This window comes from Saccopteryx bilineata, chromosome 9 (assembly GCF_036850765.1).
Source record: "Saccopteryx bilineata isolate mSacBil1 chromosome 9, mSacBil1_pri_phased_curated, whole genome shotgun sequence".
Taxonomy (NCBI): Eukaryota; Metazoa; Chordata; class Mammalia; order Chiroptera; family Emballonuridae; genus Saccopteryx; species Saccopteryx bilineata.
This window is the reverse complement of record NC_089498.1, coordinates 30,262,599-30,286,679: the sequence shown is the minus strand read 5'-3', so window position 1 is coordinate 30,286,679 and position 24,081 is coordinate 30,262,599. Positions and strand designations below refer to the sequence as shown.

At 40.3% G+C, this 24,081-nt stretch overlaps 1 protein-coding gene across 1 annotated transcript; it reads left to right on the top strand.

Moving 5' to 3' along the window:
• Positions 1-54: 54 nt before the first annotated feature.
• Positions 55-22,423, top strand: CMC2 (C-X9-C motif containing 2). Its single transcript, XM_066242474.1, has 4 exons — positions 55-384; positions 8,265-8,380; positions 16,299-16,370; positions 22,069-22,423. Exons 1-4 carry the CDS (start codon positions 216-218, stop codon positions 22,153-22,155), a joined length of 444 nt encoding a protein of 147 aa, XP_066098571.1. The 5' UTR covers positions 55-215; the 3' UTR covers positions 22,156-22,423.
• The last annotated feature ends 1,658 nt before the right edge of the window (positions 22,424-24,081 follow it).

Sequence of the window (24,081 nt, the reverse complement as noted above, 5' to 3'; positions counted from 1 at the left end):
CTTCGGACTGTACCGCCTGGGGGGAGCGGCAAATGTGACACTGGGCGAGTCCTCACGCCACTCTTCCTAGCAGAGAATATTGTGTAAATGTATTTAACATCAGCCACGACCTCTGACTTGTTGGTTCAGCTAGTTCTTTAGACTTTTCCGTGCCTCTGTGGACTCGTTCTTCCTCTCAGCCCCCGAAAAATGGGCCCGTCCAGGCCGGCTGGCGCATGCGCCTCAGAGGCCGCGAGGGGCAGGGGCGGGCTAAGCTGGTCAGCCGTGGAGGGCACCGGAGAGTTCTCCAGCCGGAGTGGCCTGGGCTCAGGCAGGGCGACCTTGGCGTGAGGGACCTTTGCTGGGGAAGACCGCCTCAGCTGTCCTGCTGTGGCCGCGAGTCGGGTGAGTCTCGGGAGTCCGGGGGGACAGGGGAGCTCTCTTTCTGACCGCGGCGTCGGAGAGGCCGCGGGACACCCACCTGTCCCCTTCTCTCGTCCGCTGCGCTCGTGCGCTGCTCGGTGCCGCAGCCTGTCGGGATTGCCTGTCGCCCTGGAGGGTGAAACCTGGAAGGTCCTCGGGGCGACCTCCGCGCCGGGGATTCTGTCCGGGAGGCTGCAGGTGCGTCCTGAGCTGTCCGCCCTCAGACTTTTGTTGGGGACCTGCTGGTGGTGGAGGGCAGGCTCTGGTCTAGATCCCTCGCTCTTTGGTTAGTCTGCCCCGCCACTGTCGAGCCTTGTGACTTTGGGCGGGCTTCTCCCCTCCCTGAGCCTCTACTGCAGGGGTCCCCAAACTTTTTACACAGGGGGCCAGTTCACTGTCCCTCAGACCGTTGGAGGGCTGGACTATATAAAAAACTATGAACAGATCCCTATGCACACTGCACATATCTTACTTTAAAGTAAAAAAACAAAACGGGAACAAATACAATATTTAAAATAAAGAACAAGTAAATTTAAATCAACAAACTGACCAGTATTTCAATGGGAACTATGCTCCTCTCACTGACCACCAATGAAAGAGGTGCCCTTCCGGGAGTGCGGCGGGGGCGGATAAATGGCCTCAGGGGGCCGCATGTGGCCCGTGGGCCGTAGTTTGGGGACCCCTGCTCTACTGCCTCGCCTGTAAAATGGGTATACACCCATCGCATCGGTTGTGAGAAGGGGAGCCCTGAGCTCAGTGTTTGACACGGTGAGCCCTCAGTACATTGTATGATTATTGTTGTTGATGCTGTAGTTTAGGATGTGCGCGTAGAAGACCCGAGCCTGTTAGGGCGCGTCTCAGCGGCCGTGGAAGTTGCCACTAACCCGACTTGGTTTGGGAGAATCCCGCCAGAGAGCCCCAACAGTAGTACCCTTGTCAAGGGATGTAGACGTTCACATCCTTTTTATTCGGCTTAAGGATGACTGGTTTCAGAATAAGGTGCTTCAGTAAATCCGGGTTCTGGAGACCTTCATTTAAAGCGTTAAATGCATAAAAGAACTTTGTGCTGGGAGAGGAATTTTGCTGTGGCCCCTTTTATACCTCCTTTTCTGTACATCCAGGTCGGTGCACTTCTTTCGTTGATAGAAAATGAGCCTCAATTCCATCCCCTAAAAAACAAAACTATGTTGGGCTCTGAAGTAATTTTCAAATCTTTGATAATCCTAAACCCAACATTCAGCACACATGTATCGGGTGTTTACTATGTGCAGTTACAAGAATATTCCCTCATTAGTCTGTGCGTTCTTTGAGGTGTATGGACTGATTTTTTCACCCCGAAATTCATGCGACTTGGCAGAGTGCTTAGCATCTAGGAAGTACTGATAAACTGTTCAGTGAAGTTTACAACTTGGCCCATTCCTTAGGCGGCTATGAGATGGAAGTTAAGCCCTACAGGCTGCCCCATAAAGTCCAGGGCTGTTCTCAGTCACTTAATAGCATCTGTTTAGATTTGGTCACTTTGCAGCTGTGATAAGTAGTCCCCTGTTATTTTCCACCTCTACTGAATATGGTGCATAGTTTAAGATAGTTGGAGAAATACTAATTTACCTAATTCCAGTGCTTTCTGAAATGTAGGCCTTATAAATGTGTTTTAGGCCCTCTCAGATTTGCTCAGTGGATAGAGCATTTGCCTGCATGGGGACGTTCCAGGTTTGATCCTGGGTCAGAACACACATGAGAAGTGACCATCTTTTTCTTTTTCCCTCCCTGTCCCCTTTTCTCACAATAAGAAATGTATGTAAATTTCTTATTGATGCAGCCGCACAATAGCAAAATCTTTATAAAGAAAACAAAAGTGGCATTAAAATATAAGCTTTACCCCCTGTAATTATAGATCTGTTAAACTGTGTTATTGGAAGGCTTACTCCCTTTTCTTTACTAGAGTTACTGTATTGCTTATTCTTGGTTTATTTATTTTCTGAAATTGTGGGTCCTGGCCAGTTGGCTCAGTGGTAGAGCGTGGGCTGGCGTGTGGATGTCCTGGTTCAATTCTGATCAGAGCACACAGGAGAAGCAACCCTCTGCTTCTCCACTCCTCTCTCTCTCCCTTTTCTCTTTCTATCTCTCTTCTACTCCCATAGCCATGGCTTGGTTGGGGCAAATTGGCCCCCTGCGCTGAGGATCTGTGGCCTTGCCTCAGGCACTAAGATAGCTTGGTTGCTGAGCAACGGAGCAACAGCTCTAGATGGGTAGAGCATTGCTCCATAGGGGTCTTGCGAGGTGAATCCAGGTCCAGGTTTATGTGGGAGTCTGTCTCTCTGCCTCCCTGCTTCACATTTAAGAAAAAAAAAAGAAATTATGCCACCTGGTGGTTGAAATAGTCTATTATAGAATACACAATAGGAATATTTTACCTCAGTCTTGGTACAGAGTTAAAAGAGTGAATAAAATAAGACTAGTTTTTATATTGTCAGTCAGAGTACCCTACTGCTTCTACCCTCCCAGCTTACCCCCAAGTGAAAGTTAAAATTGCTTTGTAGGGGCCTATTAGCCAGTTATCAAAACATCAAATCCTCACAGCTGAGCATTTTTAAGAGTTTCAGCTGTTTGTTTTGGTATCAATGTGTGCATACTTGAGGAAGTGGGAAGAGTTGGGGGAGAGAAGTGTAACTGTGACAAGTTAGCCCTTCTGATATTTTCTAAATGCCATTGGACTAAAGTTTTGTGTTTTAACTTAATAATAATGGACTTTATTCCTCTCTTTCTTACTGCAAACAGCCATACATGAAGACTTATCAAATGAATATTCCCGTCACCTTTGCTTCAGTGGTGCAGCTCTGTCCATCCGTACCTTTTGAAATTGTTTTCTGTATTTCTAGTAGTAAAGTGTTTATTATTTGAGTGCGAATTTTGTTTTTGGAAATGGCTTAAAGTTATTTAATTAGCTTAGATTTGAGGAGAAACTTAATGCAATGATAGAATATATTCTGTGACATCCTTAATTGATGAAGCCAGTATTTTGGGGCACTTTTGGAGAGATAACAGAGAGCTTCACATAGCAGCCTCTTTCACTGTTGGATAGCTGCATGAAGGTGACATTTTCCTTTCACTCTTTGCTTTCCAGCCTAGTCTCAGAAACACCTCAGAGTAAATTCAGTTCAACCTTTCCTATTATGTGATAGAGCATTTTAAATATACAAATGATGCTTTACGTATGTTACACACTGTTCACTCTTTCAGAGACTCTCATATATGTTATTTTAAACCTCATGACAACATGGAGATATAGGTTAAGAGTTAATTCCATTTTAGGAAAGAAGAGACTTAGGTCGCAGATCAAGTAAACAAAGTGATATAAGTTCTGAATAGCCGAGTCCACAATTTTGGCCTTCAAACCATCTTCACCCTTCAAATCCATTGTTTGTCCAAGTTAACCAGGTTGTCCCTTTTATCTGTCCCCTCTGTTTTAGGTTCCTGTGAGTTGGTAAATATTACCAGTTTCATGAGTGGTATTCTTTTAAATCTAGTGTCAGAGCCATTACCATCCTGAGCACTCTCCCTAGGAATATTCAAATTGTAAATATTCGGGACATGGCTGATCAGGACAAGTATAGTTTGTTCTTTCTCTTGATGTAGACAGACCCTCCATTTGTAATACTGGATAATATTACATTGACCTCTTTGGAAACTAGACCTAGAGTTAGTGCCTGTTGAACTTGTCACCAACCAGAGGCTCTTTGGGAAATAGGTCGTAGTTTTTTCTGTCTGAATTTATTTCATTCATAAACAACTGGGAAGATAAGTCTTTCTTATTCTGAACATGGGAAAATCTGTCGTGGTGAGAGATTACCTTGGGTAGTAACTTTGCCACTTACTATGTGATTGGGGCTTAGTTTTGCCATGGAAATAGAGATAATGCATATTTTAACCTACAAAAAGGCAATTTATTATGATTCAAGTGAATTTTGAAAGGCACCTACTTCCTATAGTTATTGGGAAGATTATTAGACTTGTGCCTAGCACATAGTAACTGTTTAACGAATTATTTTGCACACATAATATAAACATATGACTTTGAAGAAATTTAAAAAATAAGAATTAGAATGTATATATAGCTTTTCTATAGTTCATAAAAATTACTTTGAGTTATAATAGTGTTATTACAATAGGTTTTTAACCCTTTGAGTAGTACAAATGTTCATGTACGTCCTCGTGCCTCCTGACCATCCAGAGTATGATCGATTTATTTTAAAAATGTTTAAGGCGCCCTGGCCGGTTGGCTCAGCGGTAGAGCATCGGCCTAGCGTGCGGAGGACCCGGGTTCGATTCCCGGCCAGGGCACACAGGAGAAGCGCCCATTTGCTTCTCCACCCCTCCGCCGTGCTTTCCTCTCTGTCTCTCTCTTCCCCTCCCGCAGCCGAGGCTCCATTGGAGCAGGGATGGCCTGGGCGCTGGGGATGGCTCTGTGGCCTCTGCCCCAGGCGCTAGAGTGGCTCTGGTCGCAACATGGCGACACCCAGGATGGGCAGAGCATCGCCCCCTGGTGGGCAGAGCGTCGCCCCTGGTGGGCGTGCCGGGTGGATCCCGGTCGGGCGCATGCGGGAGTCTGTCTGACTGTCTCTCCCTGTTTCCAGCTTCAGAAAAAAGAAAAAAAAAAAAAAAAAGAAAAAAAAAAAGTTTAAGGCAACATTAAAAAAGGCAAATGTATGTTCTTCTTGTTTCCATAAATTGGTTATCAAACAAACATGATTTTAAGTTAATAAAACTGTAACTGAAACTAATTTCTTTTTTTTTTTTTTTTGTATTTTTCTGAAGCTGGAAACGGGGAGAGACAGTCAGACAGACTCCCGCATGCGCCGGACCGGGATCCACCCTACCAGGGGCAAAAATTTCTTAGTGTCTGTTTGCAAATTAATTCCCCACTCTCACCTTCAGCCAGCCAATAATTAGCTTTTTGTTTACAAATTTGCCTTTTCTAAACATTGCATATAATTGGAATCATACAATGTAGTGTTTTGAATCTGGCTTTTTTGATTTAGCTTAGTGCTTTTGAGGTTCATCCATGTTGGCATTTGTTTTAGTTAATTTCTTTTAATTGAGATATAGTATTTCATTGTGTAAATATAAATTTATTTATCCAATTACTTGGTTATTGGATATTTGGATTGTTTCCAGTGTTGGCTATTATGAATAATGCTATGAACATTCACATACATATCTTTGTGTGGTTGTACAGGGTGTGGCAAAAGTAGGTTTATAGTTGTTTGTATAGAAAATACAATAAATAATAATACAAGAATAAACTCACATGTACTTACAACTGTAAACCTACTTTTGCCCACCATGTATGTTTTCATTTCTCTTGAGTAGATTCTTAGGGGTGCAATTTCCAGGTCATAGGTAAGTTTACATTTAACTTCCCAGTTGTCTTCCAAAGTGTCTGTATTGTTTTACATTCTCCATAGCAATGCATAAGGTCCATTTTCTTCACTTTCTAACCAATGCTTGGTATTGTCTGACTTCAAAAAATATATATTGATTTGAGAGAGAGAGGAAGGTGAGGGGAGAGAAATATCAATTCATTGTTCTGCCCATCCATGCAGTCATTGATTTCTGTATGTGCCCTGACTGGGGATCAAACATAGCCAGGGCTTTTTTTTTTTTTTTTTTTTTTTTTAATAGGTGAGAGAGAGAGAGAGAGAGAGGAAGCGGGGAGGGAGAGAGAAAAATAGACATCAGTTTGTTGTTCCCCTTATTTATGCATTCATTGATTGATTCTTGTGTCTGCCCTGACGAGATCAAACCCGCAACCTTGGCATATCAGGACAACACTCTTTTTTATTTTTTTTTGATAATTTCTTTTTTTTAAGACTTATTCAATTTTCAGAGAGGAGAGGGAAAGAAGGAGAGAGAGAAGGGGGAAGAGCAGGAAGCATCAACTCCCATATGTGCCATGACCAGGCAAGCCTGGGGTTTTGAACCGGCGACCTCAGTGTTCCAAATCTATGCTTTATCCCACTGCGCCACCACAGGTCAGGCAGGACAACACTCTTAACCAACTGAATTACCTGGCCAGGGCTTGTCTTGACATTTTGATCCTGCTGGATGTGTAGTGGTATTTCATTGTGGTTTTAATTATGTTTCCCTAATGAAGGTTGGCATCTTTTTATGTGCTGAATTAACCAGTCCTGTTTCATCTTCAGTGAAATATCTATTCAAATCTTTTGTCCATTTTGGGGGTTCATTTTAAACATTATTATGTTTTTTATTTTATTTTATTAAAAAAAAATTTTTTTTTGTATTTTTCTGAAGCTGGAAACAGGGAGAGACAGCCAGACAGACTCCCGCATGCGCCCGACCGGGATCCACCCGGCACGCCCACCAGGGGGCGATGCTCTGCCCCTCCGCAGCGTCGCTCTGCCGCGACCAGAGCCACTCTAGCGCCTGGGGCAGAGGCCAAGGAGCCATCCCCAGCGCCCGGGCCATCCTCGCTCCAATGGAGCCTTGGCTGCGGGAGGGGAAGAGAGAGACAGAGAGGAAGGAGGGGGGGGCGTGGGTGGAGAAGCAAATGGGCGCTTCTCCTGTGTGCCCTGGCCGGGAATCGAATCCGGGTCCCCCACATGCCAGGCCGACGCTCTACCGCCGAGCCAACCGGCCAAGGCATTATTATGTTTTTTATAAGCATTTTTTATGTTATTCCAGATACAAGCTCTTTATCATATATGATTTGCAAATATTTTCTCCTTGTCTGTGGCTTATAGTAGCTACTATTTTTTAAAGCAGTTTCAGGTTTGCAGTCAAATGGAGCAAAAAGTAGAGAGAGCTCACATACCCTCTGCCCCACACACTTACTGCTTCCCTATCAACACCCCTTACCAGAGTGGTATGGTTTCACAGGTGGTGAACCTACCTTGGCACGTCGCCAAAGTGTGGCTTGTCTTTATTTTATAGTGGTGTTTTTTGAATTGGGAAAGTTTTCAATTTTATGAGTTTATATCATTTTTTTTTCTTTTTTGGATTGTGCTTTTTATGTCTCTAAGAACTCTTTGCCTAATCTAGGTTCTAGCTTTCTCCTATATTTTCTTTCTTAGAACTTTTAAAAGATTAAAACAGTTAATTGTTTCTTTCAGGAATCTTTTCTGAGTTAAAAAGAATAGGTTCAAATAGACAGTAAGTGTATAGTGCTATATGACTATAGCATACACCTCAAAATAATGCTTTTTCTTTGTCCTTGGTTGCTAATTTTCTATGGGAATGAACCAGTTAAACCAATTTCAGGGATTTCAGCTTCTTGTTTTCATTGTAGTAATCACATTTTATGGATATATCTGCTAATTTTGAAATATTTATTTTCCATCTGCTTCTTGTTTCTTTTCATTGTTTAGTTAGATTTTCCTAGCCAGATGTTAGGAAGAAAGCAGTCTATATTAATTCACAGTTATGTGAGATGACTAATTTTCCCTTTAACCCTCTCATAGGAATACATTTTTAAAGAATTAATAAGCCAGTTCTCTTAATTGGTAGAATTTCATTTGAACAAAATGAGTTGTAATCAGTTTCAGGAACGTGGGGCTTATTAATATAGGCAAGCTGTTTCTGTTTGAGCACTTATTTTTAGGATCAGGTCTGTGAGGAGTCCTGCGTTTTTCTGAACCTGTATACTTTCTAAACACTCCTGATAAATTGCTGAATTTGTTAAATCATTGGATAAAAAACCTGAGACTCAAGTTTAATAATTTTCCTAAGGTCAACATTCTTTTCTGATAAAGATCACTGAAGGTTCTTACTGAAAATATGAAAATAGTTTTAGGTCACTTTAACAAATACAGTCACACATATTCAAGACACTCTTGTATCCACAGGTTGCTCTGCTGTGTTCCATCACCTTCTCCTAAAGATGCATCCTGACTTATCTCCACACTTGCACACTGAAGAATGCAACGTCTTGATTAACTTACTTAAGGAATGTCACAAAAATGTAAGAGTTCAGAAAAATGACCATAAAGTAAAAATGAAACTTAGGTACAACACACTGATGTAATTTAAATGCTATCTTCACTATTAGAAGGAAATGATAGTGTTTTAGTTTAGTAAAGATTAGTAATTGATGCTTGTGATTTTTCAGAAATGGGATGAAAGTGTGTTAGAGATCTTTTGAAATGATATGTAATAGTTAGAATCCATTTTCTTATAATAAAATACTTTTTTTAATTACAGGGCACTAGAACAATCATTTTGAGCTCTGACTCTTCTCATAGTAAAGGAATTAGTTTAAGATTTTCTGTTCCTTGATATCTATCATTATGTGCTTAAAGGAAATTGAAACATTTTTATAATTAGATGCTAATAAATTTAAATTATGAGTGGCCTAATTTGACAGGTTTTCTTGTTATTGGAATAGAAGTAAAATTCCATGATTAAAGCCAAAATAGAAAGAGATCCATTTTTGCAGTGCATTAAATTGAGCTGAAACTTTTACAGATGTTTAGCTTTTTCTTATATCTGATGTGTGAGACAGTTATAAGGAGTATTTTCATTGTTCTTTAACTTTGCACGATGCATTATTTTCCTCATGATATTCATAATCTGTAGATATATCAAATTATAATAGTAGAAATATAATTTATTTAAAAAGTTTTTCCATTGATTTGAGAGAGAGAGGAAAGGAAGAGGGAGGGAGACAGAGATCTGAAACCGAGAAGCACCAACTCGTTTCACTTAGTTGTTTCATCTAGTTGTGTACTCACTGTGTATGTGGAACCGGTGACCTCTGGTGCATCAAGTTGATGCTTTATCAGCTGAGCCCACCTGTCCAGGGCTAGTAGTGAGTATGATTTTCTTTTTTTTCTTTTTTCTTTTTTAAATGAGAGGAGGAGAGATAGACAGACTCCCACATGAGCCCCAATGGGAATCCACCCAGCAACCCCCATCTGGGGCTGATGCTTGAATCAACCAAGCTATTTTTAGCACCTGACGCTGAGATCAGCTGAGCTATCCTGAGCTGTCCTCAGTGCCCGAGACTGACGCTTGAACCAATCAAGCCACTGGCTCCAAGAGAGCAAGAGAGAGAGAAGTAGGAGAGGTACGGGGAGGGGAAGAGAAGCAGATGGTCTCTTCTCCTGTGTGCCCTGACTGGGAATTAAACAAGGGACATCTTTATGCTGGGCCAACACTCTATCTCAGTGGTTCTCAAATGTTTTGAATTCGGGGCACATTTAAAATCCTACAAATAATTGTAGGCGCACTATAGACAAGTTTCTGAGAAATTTGTTACAATAATTAAGTCAAATATTAAAGAAAAATAAAGTCCAAGCATGCTTTTATGGTAATTCAACGAAATAAATATGACAAAATTAAATTTATTCTGACATTAAAAAAGTTTTATGTTACATTTTTTGTTATGCTTTTTAGAATTTGTATAAAAAGGGGTTAAAAATAAAAAAAACGACAAAAAAGTTATCTTTCTATATATAGAGATACATTCTTAGTAAGATTTAGTAAATTTGGCAGGTTCTGGCGCGAATGTGTTTTTTCAATCTTGTGTTTATGAGAAGCATGAGCCTGATGTGTCCTAGCGATTTTTTCAATGTTTGGGCATATATTTGAAAGGCAGACTCTCATTTCCTCATCAGTACATTGAAGAATTCCTCTTTTTTACTCTTAATTGTGTTGAGGGTAGAAAATCCTAATTCACATAAATAGGATATTGAAAATTGTAGTAAAATGTTCCAAGCTTTTTTAGATATTGCCACATATTCTTCTTTTATGGAAATCCAAAAGACTTCAAGAGACAATTCCTTATGTTTAGTCATCAATCCACGATCAGTGGATATAGCTGCCAGTTCTTCTGTTAATGTTAAACCAAAATCACTTGAAGCTTCCATGAATGGGTTTCTAATCCAACCGTGTTGTTCAGTGTTAAGTGAGGGAAAGTGCTATAAATTAAATTTTGCCCATCAGCCTTCAAGTCCTATTTTATTTACACTTAACTTTTGCTCACTTCCAGACTCGGATTCTTCAATATCATGCTTCTTTTTGAGAAATTTATCCATTTTATTTGGGTGTATTTATCTAAAAATAATATAATGATGTGTTAATAATAAATATAATAATGATGTTTTAACAAAAAGCAGTATTTCCGTAATGAAATGGTATAATAGAGTAACTATCTTTATTTTTATATCTGGGCACATGTTGCAAACCAGCACAGCTAGTAATTCCAGGTCCCAAGTGGGAACAGTGCGAAATTAAGAAAATACGGGGTCAGGAGGGCCCTGTAATTGCTGCTGGCAAGAACAAAGCACGTCCAAAAACCTGCATCTTGTTTTATTTATAGGGCAAAGTGAGGCTATTAGCAAGTCAGTGGTCTCTGATCATGTTTCCAAGGCAACCTAAGAATTTTACCAAGTGCAGAAAACCCCCTCCATACATATCATCTTAACTTTACACTAAAGGATTAGAAGAAACTTGCCTCTAGTCTTTCCTGGGAGCATTGGGGGGGGGGTAGTGTAAACAACAATCCCACATCACAGTTTAGCCTTTTGCAACCTAATCAGGCAAGTGAGGTAGGGGGTTAGGCAGACATGTCAGTTTACAGCCAATTCCCCACACCTCTGTTCCCCCAAAATCTGAACTCCAAAAACGCTGTTGGTTTTTTGGTCCCCAACAGGCACATATTTCTCTGGAATACCATAGAGTGCACCTGGAAATCTAGGGCGCACCAGTGTGCCCTGGCGCACACTTTGAGAACCAGTGCTCTTATCTGCTGAACCAACTGGCCAGGGCTGTAAGTATGATTTAAATGAGCAAAATTTTAAGACTAAAAGTTACATAGTAAGTAAAACACATCACCTGTAAAGTCAGATATTTTTACTGGTTCAAAGAATATTGTTGATGATGATACACTTTAGGCAAACTATTTTCATCATCCATTTAAATCAGGAGTTGATACTGTGAGTCTTTTTTAACTTTAACCATTCTTTGAATTTGTGGCAATATCTTACTTGGTTTTAAATGGTACTTCCTTGATGGCCAATGATTTTGAGTATCTTTTCATGTGCTATTGGCCATTCATATAAAGTCTTTTACCAATATTTAAAAATTGAGTTGTCTTACTGATTTTTCAGAATTACTTTACCAGTCTGATAAGTTTATTGTGAATATTTTCTCCCATTTTGTGCAATCCTTTTGCATTTTCTTAAGGTGTATTTTGAAGAGCAATTTGTAAATTTGATGAAGTCTAATTATCAGTTTTTTCTTTTGTTCCTGATTTTTGTTCTAAGGATCTTGTGTATTTCTTGGTCACAAAGATTTTCTATTTTTTACTTCTGGAAGTTTCATAGTTTTAGCTGTTACATTTAGATCTATGAGTCATTTCAAGTTTTAATTTTTGTGTATGGTGTGAGGTATGAGTCAAGGTTTTCTCTTTAACTATGAATACCCAATTTTTCCACCACCATTTGTTAAAGAGACTCTTCTTTCCCCACTAAATTACCTTGGTGCCTGTGTCAAAAATCAACTGGCCATATATGAGTGGATCTATTTCTGGACTCTCTGGTCTTTTCCATTGATTTATATATGCATGTTGATTTTTTTTTTTTTTTTTTTTTTTTAAGCAAGAGAGACAGAAAAGGAGAGAGATGAGAAGCATCAATTCTTTGTTGTGGCACCTTAGTTGTTCATTAATTGCTTTCTCATATGTGCCTTGACTGGGGAACTCCAGCAGAGCCAGTGACCTCCTGCTCAAGCCAGTGACCTTGGGCTTCAGGCCAGTGACCATGGGGTCATGTCTGTGATCCCACAGTCAAGCCAGGGCCCCTGTGCTCCAGCTGGTGAGCCTGTGCTCAAGCCAGTGACCTCAGAGTTTCGAACTTGGGTGCTCTATCCACTGCACCACCATCTGAGTCAGGATACATATGTATTCTTCTCCCCACCCCCTGAAGTGAGAAGCTGGGAGTGGGGGTGGGGGGAGGCACACAGACAGACTCCCACATGCGCCGGACCAGGATCCACCTGACACCATGCCCACCAGGGGGTGATATTTGGCACATCTGGGGCACTACTCTGCTGCAACCAGAGCCATTCTAGAGCCTGAGGTGGAGGCCATAGAGCTGTCCTCAGCGCCCCGGCCAACTTTACTCCAGTGGATCCTTGGCTGCTGGAGGGGAAGAGAGGAAGGAGAGGGGGAAGGGTGGAGAAACAGATGGGCGGTTCTTCTGTGTGCCCTGGCTGGGAATCGCACCTGGGACTTCCACACGCCAGACCGACACTCTACCACTGAGCCAACCAGCCGGGGCCATTATCTATTCTTAATACCAGTTAATTCTGAAGTTATCTTACTGGAGACAACTGGTCCCCTTGACTATTTTGTCCTCTCCCCTGTCTTTTTTTTTTTTTTTTTTTTCATTTTTCCAAAGCTGGAAATGGGGAGGCAGTCAGACAGACTCCCCCATGCGCCCGACCGGGATCCACTCGCATGCCCACCAGGGGGCGATGCTCTGCCCCTCTGGGATGTCCTGTTGCATCCAGAGCCATTCTAGCGCCTGAGGCAGAGGCCACAGAGCCATCCTCAGCACCCGGCCATCTTTTCTCCAATGGCGGCTGCAGGAGGAGAAGAGAGAGAGAGAGAGGAAGGAGAGGGGGAGGGGTAGAGAAGCAGATGGGTGCCTCTCCTGTGTGCCCTGGCCAGGAATCGAAACCGGGACTCCCGCACACCAGGCCGACGCTCTACCGCTGAGCCAACCGGCCAGGGCTCCCCTGTCTTAATTCACTTTACACACTACATCTAGAATGATCTCTCAAATACAAGTTTAATCATTGTTCACTTTTAATGGCTCCCTTTGTAGAGAATAAAATCTTCATTGTGTTGCAAGACCTTCATGATACTGGCCTTTACTTATCTCTGGGCTTCACCACTGTCCTATACCTCTCTTCTTCCCCTCATTCCTGTGTGCTCTTTTCTGCAGTTGGACGGGAGCATGTTTTTTCTAAGACTTGTGCTTGCTTTTTCCTTTGCTTAACTTAGTCTTTCTTACTACCTTCACTTCCCATTTGCTAGACCATTAATTATCTTCTAGATTTTATTCAGCTTAATTTGTTATTTCCTCTTTCTTTTCTTTTTTCCTGGCCTAGATTCTCTTGGGATAGTTACTCTTCAGGAACACCATACAGAATACATTTCCGCTCTATGGCAGTTGTTCTCAAACTTTCTGGTCTCAGGACTCCTTTGCGAGAACTCCTTTACACTCTTAAAAAAATTATTGAGGACCACAAAAAACTTTGTTAATGTGGCCTATGTCAGTATTTACTGAATTTAGAAATTAAAACAGAAATTAAAAAATAATTTTTTAAAAGAGATAATAACTTGTTATTTTTCATAAAAAGTTCTTATTTTCCAAAACAACAAAATAGAAGAATGGCCTTGCTTTTGCATTTTTACAATTCTCTTTAATATTTGACTTAGTAGAATACGGCTGGTTTCTCATAGCTGCCTCTACATTCAGTATGTTAGAATGTTATACTTCATGTGGGCTCTGGAAGATTTACTGTACCCTATTAGAGAATGGAAAGCAAAACAGGGAAGATCTTGATTATTAGGAAAATTGTTTTTACCTTTTGCTTCTTCTGGAAGGGTCTTGGTAATTCCTTGATGTCCCTGGACTATACTTTGTGAACTGTTGCTTTATAGCAATCACTCTATTATTTGTCTCCTCCCTCTGACTGAGTGCTATGAGAGTAGGGCCCAGGTCCACCTTTCTCACTGCTGTATCCTAGTGCTCAAGACATTGTCTTTCAGACATTGATTGATTGGTTCACTTAGACAATTTAGAGCCCAATTTGGTTCTCTAAAATAGACATCAGGCACTAGCAGTTTATGCTATGTGTATTCAAGAGAATTCAAGTACCTGGGCATGTATGTATTCTACCAATTCCATTGGGCATTTTGGGTTTTTCACATAATGTCACAAGAGTACAATTCTTATTTGGGCTTAATGTTGAGGTAAAAGCAAAAATAAAAATTAGTTTTTATTTTAGATTTTTAAAATAATATGTATGTATGTGAGATAATAGGAATAAATATAAGCACTGAAATATTGCCTTGTATTCTGAAAGTCTTTCTGTTATTTCTACTTGACTAGAAGGTGTGTTAATCTGCATTGTCCCTGGTTATTTGTTTATAAGGAACTAGTTTAGGAAAACAACACAGGAAATATTTATTCTGAAGAGGTCATTAGGTAACTGTAGGAGTTCATAATTGATGTTAAATGCTTGCCAGAAAAAACTGATCATTTATCCAATGTGGACCAGAAAAGTACATTCAAAGTGGTAATGAATCAATAAAAAAACAAATAGCATGATGCATAGCTTACTAATTATGTGTTGCCCAGTTTCCATGAAAGCCTTAATTATTTTTTTTTAAAACCATTTTTTTTTAATTTTATTTATTCATTTTAGAAAGGAGAGAGAGGGGGGGGAGAGAGAGAGGAGAGAGATAGAGAGAGAAGGGGGGAGGAGCAGGAAGCATTCAACTCCCATATGTGCCTTGACCAGGCAAGCCCAGGGTTTTGAACCGGCGACCTCAGCATTTCCAGGTCGACACTTTATCCACTGCGCCACCACAGGTCAGGCGAAAGCCTTAATTATTAAGAAAGGGAAAAGATGTGCTTATTAAAACTACAGGTTCAGCATTGATGGCATCATTATAGGAGATCACCATGCTCTCCAATTCACTCTTAAAAATTTTGACATGCAAACACACTAGATATGGCTCTATAAAATTCAGGTTCTTGACTTTAGTCTTCATCTTAATCTGTTAGAGCATACTTTCTGCCTGATAATAGTCATTGGACTTGAAACCACAGGATTTTATTATTGTTATCATTATTATTATTAAGTGAGAGACAGGAAGGCAGAGAGAGACTCCCACATACACTCCAACTGGGAACCACCTGACAAGCCCCTACCAGGTGATGCTCTGCCCATCTGGTGCCATTGTTCGGTTGCTTGGCAACCAAGCTATTTTAGCAGGTAAGGCCATAGATCCATATTCAGTGCCCGGGGCCAACTTGTTCTAACCAATCAAGCCATGACTGCAGGAAGAGAAGAGGAAGGGGGGGGGGGGGATAGAGAGAGAGAAGGGGAGGGGGAAGGGTGGAGAATCAGAGGGTTGCTTCTCCTGTGTACCCTGACTGGGAATTGAACCCAGGACTTCCACACGCTGGGCTGACACTCTACCACTGAGCCAACTGGCCAGGGCCCACAAAGATGTTTTTATTTTTGTTTTTTAAACAAAGCAGAATGAAATTCAGACTTAGATTTCCTTATATTGTGAATTAGTGGCTTATTTATGCGGCTCATATAGGCCATCTACTAACAGTGTTATGTGTTTCTGCTTTATTTTGGTAACATTTTGGATGGAGGCAAATGAGAAAATGACTTTGGTACCAAGCATTTATTAAGTACCTCTTCTATGGGACAGTGTTTGCTAGTGAAGGAATATCCTCGTGTTAATATGGCCACACTGCTCTTTGCCATTACTCCCTGCAATCGAGGATGGCTTGTGCTGTGATTTTAACATGTCCTTAATGAAAGAGGTATTTGGAAATAAAGTTGTTTACACTTTATCATTATGAGGTTTTGGTAGGTTAGTAGACTTCCTGTTTATCAAGGAAAAAGTTCCTTTTTTAAATGTCTGCCTATAGAGCATTTATCCCTTTTTTTTTAGGAGGACCAGGATAAGTCTGTTTATTTGTATATTTTATACTTGTGATTTAATTCTTTGCTTATTAACAAGGTCACACATTAAATCCATCCTATAGGAATAAGTATTTAAATTCTGTGCACCAGAGACTAGCATATTTTGGGATGAAATATTTTATCATTTTTCTTCCTTTTAGCACAGCCTTCTGAAATTTTTTGGTCATTGCAATGATCTTGATCGGGCGATGAGAAAATGCTTGAAGAATGAGGTAAGAAAAGTGTTAAAGGATGGAAATGGTTCTACACTAGAACAGTACATTTTTGAACGTATCATATATTACTGCCAATATTAAATGTTCCCTAAAATTTTAGTTTAACAGAGAAAAGTTGACTTTATGTATGTATCCCCCTAAAATCTAGGGAGGAAATGAAAACTTTCTGGGGACAGTTTTAGAATATTACTGTTGTTTAGCATGCACATAAATGAAAACAATTTTCTTTTTATAATCTGTGATTCCTCTGGATGAATTTTAAAGTTTGGGAAATTGATTTTATATAGTATATAATTGTCTAAGCACTATGTTGTATACCTGAAACTAATACAAAATAATATTAAATGTAAACTAATTGGAAAAAAAACTAAAAAAAAAATAGTTTCAATGGGAAGAGGATTCTCTTCATAGGGATTTGCTTTGTAGTTGTTTTTTTGTTCAATTTTTTAAAAGTTTGGGCTTTAGGCCCTGGCCAGTTGGCTCAGTGGTAGAGTGTTGGCCGGGAATGTGGAAGTCTCAGGTTTGATTTCTGGCCAGGGCACACAGGAGAGGTGCCCATCTGCTTCTTCACTCTTTCCCCCTTTTCTTACTCTTTCTTTGTCTATCTCTATCTCTCTCTATCTCTATCCCTATCTCTATCTCTATCTCTCTCTATCTCTCTATCTCTATCTCTCTTCCCATCCTGCAGCCAAGGCTCCATTGGAGCAAAGTTGGCCCAGCGCTGAGGATAGCGCCATGGCCTCTGCCTCAGGCGCTAGAATGACTCCGGTTGCAATGGAGCAATGCCCCAGATGGGCAGAGCATCGCCCCCTGGTGGGCTTGCTGGTGGATCCTGGCCGGGTGCATGCGGGAGTCTGTCTCTGCTTCTCTGCTTCTCACTTCAGAAAAATACAAATAAAAGAAAAAAAAAGTTTGAGCATTTAATCTCTTTTTAGCAAAAAAAGACATTTCACATTTCAGTCAGCTGTTGGCTATCGCAGGTACCTAAAACTCTGGGATTCAGCATCTTTACATAACATGGTGAGGATCTGTCTAGCTTTAAAAATTTGAAAGTTCTTTATAATTATGATATGGGTAAACCATAGGGATCTAGTTTGACTTATTTGGAATGACTCATTTCCTGAACCTAATTTTAGGCTAAGACTTTGACTTGGGCAAATAGCCAAAGTACCTGATTCTTTGTCTTTTTACAAGTACTGCAAACCACACAGTGCATTTTAAGTCTGTGAAAAGAAATTTAATTCCATTTCTGTTTGTACATCAGATGATTTTGTATGTGTGTGTGTGTGTGTATGTATGTTTGTGGCAAAGACACAGAGAGAGGAACAGATAGGAACAGACACACAGGAAGAGAGAGAGATGAGAAGCATCAATTTTATGTTGCAGCACCTTAGTTCATCACTGACTGCTTTCTCATATGTACCTTGACCAGGGGCTCCAGCAGAGCAAGTGACCCCTTGCTCAAGCCAGCAACAATGGGGTCATGTCTATTATCCCCACATTCAAGCCAGCAACCCTTCGCTTAAGTTGGTGAGCCCACGCTCAAGCCGGTGACCTTGGGGTTTCGAACCTGGGTCCTCAAGCATCCCAGTCCAACGCTCTATCCACTGTGCCACGACCTGGCCAGGCTACATCAGATGTTTTATGTCCAGAACCTTTAAAAATCTGCCTTCCAGTTTTCTTTCATTTTCTGTGTTTTTGAGTCCCCCCTCCACCCATTAGCCTTACATTGAAAATTTTAGATACAGTATTTGAAGCTCCCTAGCACCTTTCTTCATTTTTATATTCTTCACTTTGGGCTTTTTATTTTTCTTTCTGGAATCCTTTTTCGAAGTGTTTTTATTATTTGTAGAACTTTCCAGAGATCTTAGTAAGGGTGATAAATTTCTTTGTGTGAACACACATGTACATGTATAATTGTTTTCAACTGATTTTTGAAAAGAGTTTTTCCTTATATGCAAAGGCTCATTTAGATTGAAACTAAACTCAAGGCTGTGTTCCTTTTTTAATAAGATTATGGAAAAATAAAGCCCATATGATTTTATTTGGTATAGCTGTTTATTTCTCATATGCTTTCAGTTGTGTAACAGATTTTCCCCTAAGTTTATATTTTTTTCTCCTTACAGTTTAATGATTTTTCCATTGGTTTGGTGATTAGATCATGTGAAATTTTATTCCGAGATAGTCCTGAGCTGTTAATGACTATTTGGTAGAACATTGTAGCTACTCTTATTTTGTCTGAGTTTGTTTTCATATAAATTTCAGATATTCTCTTTGATATATTTTCTAAGTCCTGTGTGTTGTTTTTATGTTGCTTCATTTCCTGATTTATAGACATTTTTTTGTTCTTTCATCCTTCAATCTTCTGAACCTCAGCTCATTTATTTCCTCTCTACTTTTAATGCTTTCTAGTTTACCCATTATTGCTTCTAGTGCTCTCTTCCTACCATTTCCTTGACGTGTCACTTGACTACTTTATTTCTTGAAGCTTTTAACTAGAAAAAGGATCTAGTCAGTTCGGTTGAGACCCTCTTTACTGTTATGCTATTGTTTTTGTTCATTTATTGAAATAATCACTGATATTACTTTCATAGCCTCCTCTTTTGTCCCTCTTTATTTTATTATTATATTTTTTTCTCTTGTGTTTTTAATTGTGTTTTGTTTGGTGTTTGGATAATTGACCTTCCATTTTATTTTAAATGAGAGAGACAGAGATAGAGGGATAGATAGGGACAGACAGACAGGAAGGGAGAGAGCTGAGAAGCATCAGTTCTTTGTTGTGGCACCTTAGTTGTTCATTGATTGCTTTCTCATATGTGCCTTGACCAGGAGGCTCCAGCTGAGCCAGTGACCCCTTGCTTAAACCAGCAACCTTGGGCTTAAGCCAGCGACTTTTGGGTTCAAGCCAGCGACCCTGCACTCAAGCTGGTGAGCCTGCACTCAGGCTGGCAACCTCTGGGTTTCAAACTTGGGTCCTCTGTGCCCCAGGCCAATTCTCTATCCATTGTGCCACTGCCTGGTCAGGCTGACCTTCCATTCTGTTATTCAGTGGAGTTTTGTGAATAACATTATATTCATCATTTTATATTTCTTCTTTATTCAGAGGATATTTTGCCTCCCTTTTGAGATAATTTTAACATTTTAATATAGACCATATTTTAATTTACTCTGACTTATTTTATTGGCCTACTACAAAGTATTATCTTAAGAAGACTTACTCTTAAGACCTTCCTCCCAACATAATTACTGAAAGCAGCATGTGATTAAACAGAGCTATCAAATATTTTCCTTTATCAGGTATCTGTTGTTCTATGTTCTGGAGTAGTGGCTTCCCCCCCCAATTTTTTAAAGCAGTGACACATACTTTTTCCTTAACCCTCTTAAGAGGAAAATTAATATATTACAGATAAAACGAATGGCTTTGGTTAGAGGGACCTGGTACTTCATCTATAATTTGGAGAAACCCTTTGAGGAGGAAGGGAAAAAAATTTTTGAAAACTACTATTCTGGATGATATGTTAGAACCCTTCAATCAAAACTTTAGATTTAGCCTGACCAGGCGGTGGCGCAGTGGATAGAGCGTTGGACTGGGATGCAGAGGACCCAGGTTCGAGACCCCGAGGTCGCCAGCTTGAGCGCCGGCTCATCTGGTTTGAGCAAAAGCCCACCAGCTTGAACCCAAGGTCGCTGGCTCCAGCAAGGGGTTACTTGGTCTGCTGAAGGCCCGCGGTCAAGGCATCTATGAGAGACCAATCAATGAACAACTAAGGTGTTGCAACGCGCAATGAAAAACTAATGATTGATGCTTCTCATCTCTCTCCGTTCCTGTCTGTCTGTCCCTGTCTATCCCTCTCTCTGACTCACTCTCTGTCTCTGTAAAAATAAATAAATAAATAAAATTTAAAAAAACACAAAATTTTAGATTTAACAAATTTATTAAAGACTAGCCAAACTCCTTATATTTGAGGTTGCTGGACTAGAAGATGAAGTAACTTAGCATCAGGAATCTCCATGCCATTGTCTCAACGGGAGGGGAGGGGATCCAGTCCAGTCCCTGGTTAGCTCTCTATCACTAATCTTTTCTTTCTGTGGCCTCTGTCCCTATCTCTGTCTCCTAAGATATTTTGACATCCAGCTGTTCACATATACTAGGTTCTCTCAAGTTGGATTTACTTTTACTTCCCTCCCCTTCTGCCTAGGGACTCTTCTCATTCACCTTTAGAATGTGCTTATATGGTGTGTGTGTTTGTGTGCACCCATGCTCATATATATATATATATATATATATATAGTATTATAAGCCTATACATATGTACATGTAAGAACACTTGTATTCAAGTTTCTCTGCTTTAAGTAAGTGCTTTTCTTAAGTTCCAGGCTCTGTATTTCCTGTTATTTATAACCTATTAATCATATCAGAATAGATTGAAAACTGCTTTCAGATCCAGCTGATTATAGAAACATAAGATTTGGGAAGAATTTGATTCAGTGACTATTCATGATGAAAAAAATCCTGGAAAGTTCAGGTGACTATAAGTTTCTGTATGAACCAATAGGATAATATGGTTGCTGAGACCCAGTTACTCTTTCAGTAATATTATAGAAATGTAATGTGTCCAGGTCATAAGAACTAATAGGCCCATATCTGTCAGACTACTTCTCGAGCATTGTATTTAATTCTGGTTGTGATGTGTTTTTTTTTTTACAAGGGGTATTGATATTAAAGTATTTTACAAAAAGTGCTTTATAGATAAGATATTAGAAGGCAGAAGCCATGTTCTCTGAATAGTTGTGGAAACCAGTGATACTCGGCCTGAAAAAGAGTTGTGATTGGGTTATCTGTAATCAGATATTTGAAAGTTTATAGAAGGCAAGAAGAAACAGAGGGCAGTAAGAAAATTTACTGGGAAATACTTACTGGTTCAACATAAAAAACTTTGGAACAATTACTGTAACAATAATTAAATGGGTAGTGAGCTGGTCATAACTAGACGTGTTCAATCAGAGGTTGTATAATTTGGTAAATTGTGAGCTCCTAGGGAACAGGGACAAAACTCATTCGTCTTAAATATTTACTGAATTCATATTTTTGGAGTAAGTTAATTCATCAAAGATTTGTGTGAGCACCTGTTAGGATGTAGATACTGTACTGTATTGAATGAAATTGTTCTTGATAGCCTCTAAGGTCACTGTTTCCAATCTTGGATTCAGTGAAATAAAAGACAAGGGTTTTGTCAGCAAAAACACTTTTTATTTTGCAAATATTTTAAAATATTTATTTTTTTAAATTTTTTTACAGAGACAGAGAGAGAGTCAGAGAGAGGGATAGATAGGGACAGACAGACAGGAACAGAGAGAGATGAGAAGCATCAATCATCAGTTTTTTGTTGTTACACCTTAGTTGTTCATTGATTGCTTTCTCATATGTGCCTTGACTGGGGGCCTTCAGCAGACCGAGTAACCCCTTGCTCAAGCCAGCGACCTTGGGTCCAAGCTGGTGAGCTTTGCTCAAACCAGATGAGCCTGCGCTCAAGCTGGCGACCTCGGGGTCTCGAACCCAGGTCCTCTGCATCCCAGTCCGATGCTCTATCCACTGCGCCACCGCCTGGTCAGGCAATATTTTAAAATATTTAACTTAATTGATATAAATGGTGATATAATTTGCTCTTTTCTCCCCCTTCCTTTTATTTTCCAGTACGTGGAAAAGAGGACCAGGAGCAGGGAGCACGGCAATGCGATGCGAAAGAGACTTTTGAATCCTCCAGAGGACTCTGAAAAATAAATCACATGTTCACTGCCTGCCTGGGCTGAGAGGAGGCCTGAAGACTCTTAGTTGAGAAACGAAAGCACCCTGTCTTGTTTGGTCTCCAGGATCTTTTGACTAGAAAGGGACCCATGAGAATCCTGCCTGGATTCAGAATATTGGCTGGGTGGAGCCTTTAGTACTGACTCCTTTACCGTCACACCTGACTTTTCATGTGTCTTTCCTTTGCCTACAACCAGTTAACATGTTGGTAACTCATCTCCCTCAATAAAATAATTGACTTTAATCATGTTTTCTCTGTTCTCTTAAGTTCTCCTGGAATTAGGGCAAAATGATCCCATTAGACTTTCCTTTCTGACAATGTGGCAATTTTGGAGCTTAAACATTGAAGATACAAGTTAGGGCAAAAAGAGTTTGAGGAAATTCTGTTATTAACTGCATGTTCCAACTTTATTTATTTTTAAATTTATTCCATTGATTTGAGAGACGGGGAAAAGGAGAGAGAAGCATCAACTTGTTCCACTTAGTTGCGTACTTGATCACTTTTCATGTGTGTCCTGACCAGGCATCGAACCTGTCACCTTAGTGTACTAGGACGATGCTTTATCCACTGAGTTACCCAACCAAGGCCCCAACTTTATTGTTTTTAAAGAGCAATTATCTAAAAGGTTGAATGTTTAACATTGATAAAATTGCTTCTAGTTAGGATTTAAGTCTTGGCAGGCTATGATTCGTGTTTGGTTGGATGTGCCCACCCTGGGTGCCAGGTAACCTTAATGCCAGCATGCCTCCTCCTCTTGCCTGGGTATAGGGTTCTTCCCATACTCATTTTTTGCAGCATTCTTTCTGCCTGCTGTTTTTTAGACCAGTGAGAATCTGAAAGTCAGCAGCTTCCACCCACATGACAGCAGGGCTTGATCTTCCTTTCAGGTATGTGTCAACATACTGTGAACTATGCACTCCTTCTAGTGAATTCTGTGTATATGTTCAGCATGAGGCCTTGATGTCCATGTTTAGTAAGTGATTTCCCCATCACGAGAGGTGTTTAAGAAGCTGGACATTCACTTAGCAAGGTGGATACACAGGATAATAGACATTTGTGAAGGTTTGGAGGAAGAAGCAGAATTCTGAGGTCTCTTTCAAGATTCAGATTTATGAATATTTATTCAGTCATTCCCCCACCCCAAACCCATGATAGGCAGCACAGGTACAGAAATGAGACGTTTTGTCTTTAAAAGCTTGTAGTAAACTGACAAGTTGACTATTACAGTAGTATAGTAAGTGCCATGATTAGGTTAGTGTCAGAAAACACAGAAAGGGCACCCATGCCCAGCCTTCAGGAATAAGGAGCCATTCCAAGAAAGCTAATTAGCACAGGTGACCTTTGACAAATGGAATACATTCTGGGGAACGTTGATTAGCATGACTAGAATACAAGAACTGTTGGTGATCCAGAAATGGCTTTTAATTCTGTTGCAATTTTTTCTGCAATGCTGTAGTGATCAGTTGCAAATTTTAATATGGTGATTTGGGATTTATGGAGCGGGCTAAGGTAGGAGGGTGCTGTGTTTCAATTTGTATTTTTAGTAAGATTTGTGGTTTGGGGTATAAACTGGAAGAGAAAGGACATTACACCCAGGGAGACTTAATTAGATATTGCCCTAATTTAAGTGAAAATTGAGGGTTTGAATTTAAGAAGTGGCTTGGGGATCCAGAGGGGTGACATGATATGAGGGGAATTTGAATATAGAATCAGCATGACTAACAAGATTGTAGGGCTTAAGAAAAGTCTAGGAGGGCCCTGGCCGGTTGGCTTAGCGGTAGAGCATCAGCCCAGTGTGGCAGTCCTGGGTTCAATTCTCGGTCAGGGCACGCAGGAGAAGCGCCTATCCACCCTTCCCCCTCTCCTTCCTCTCTATCTCTCTCTCCCCTCCTACAGCCAAG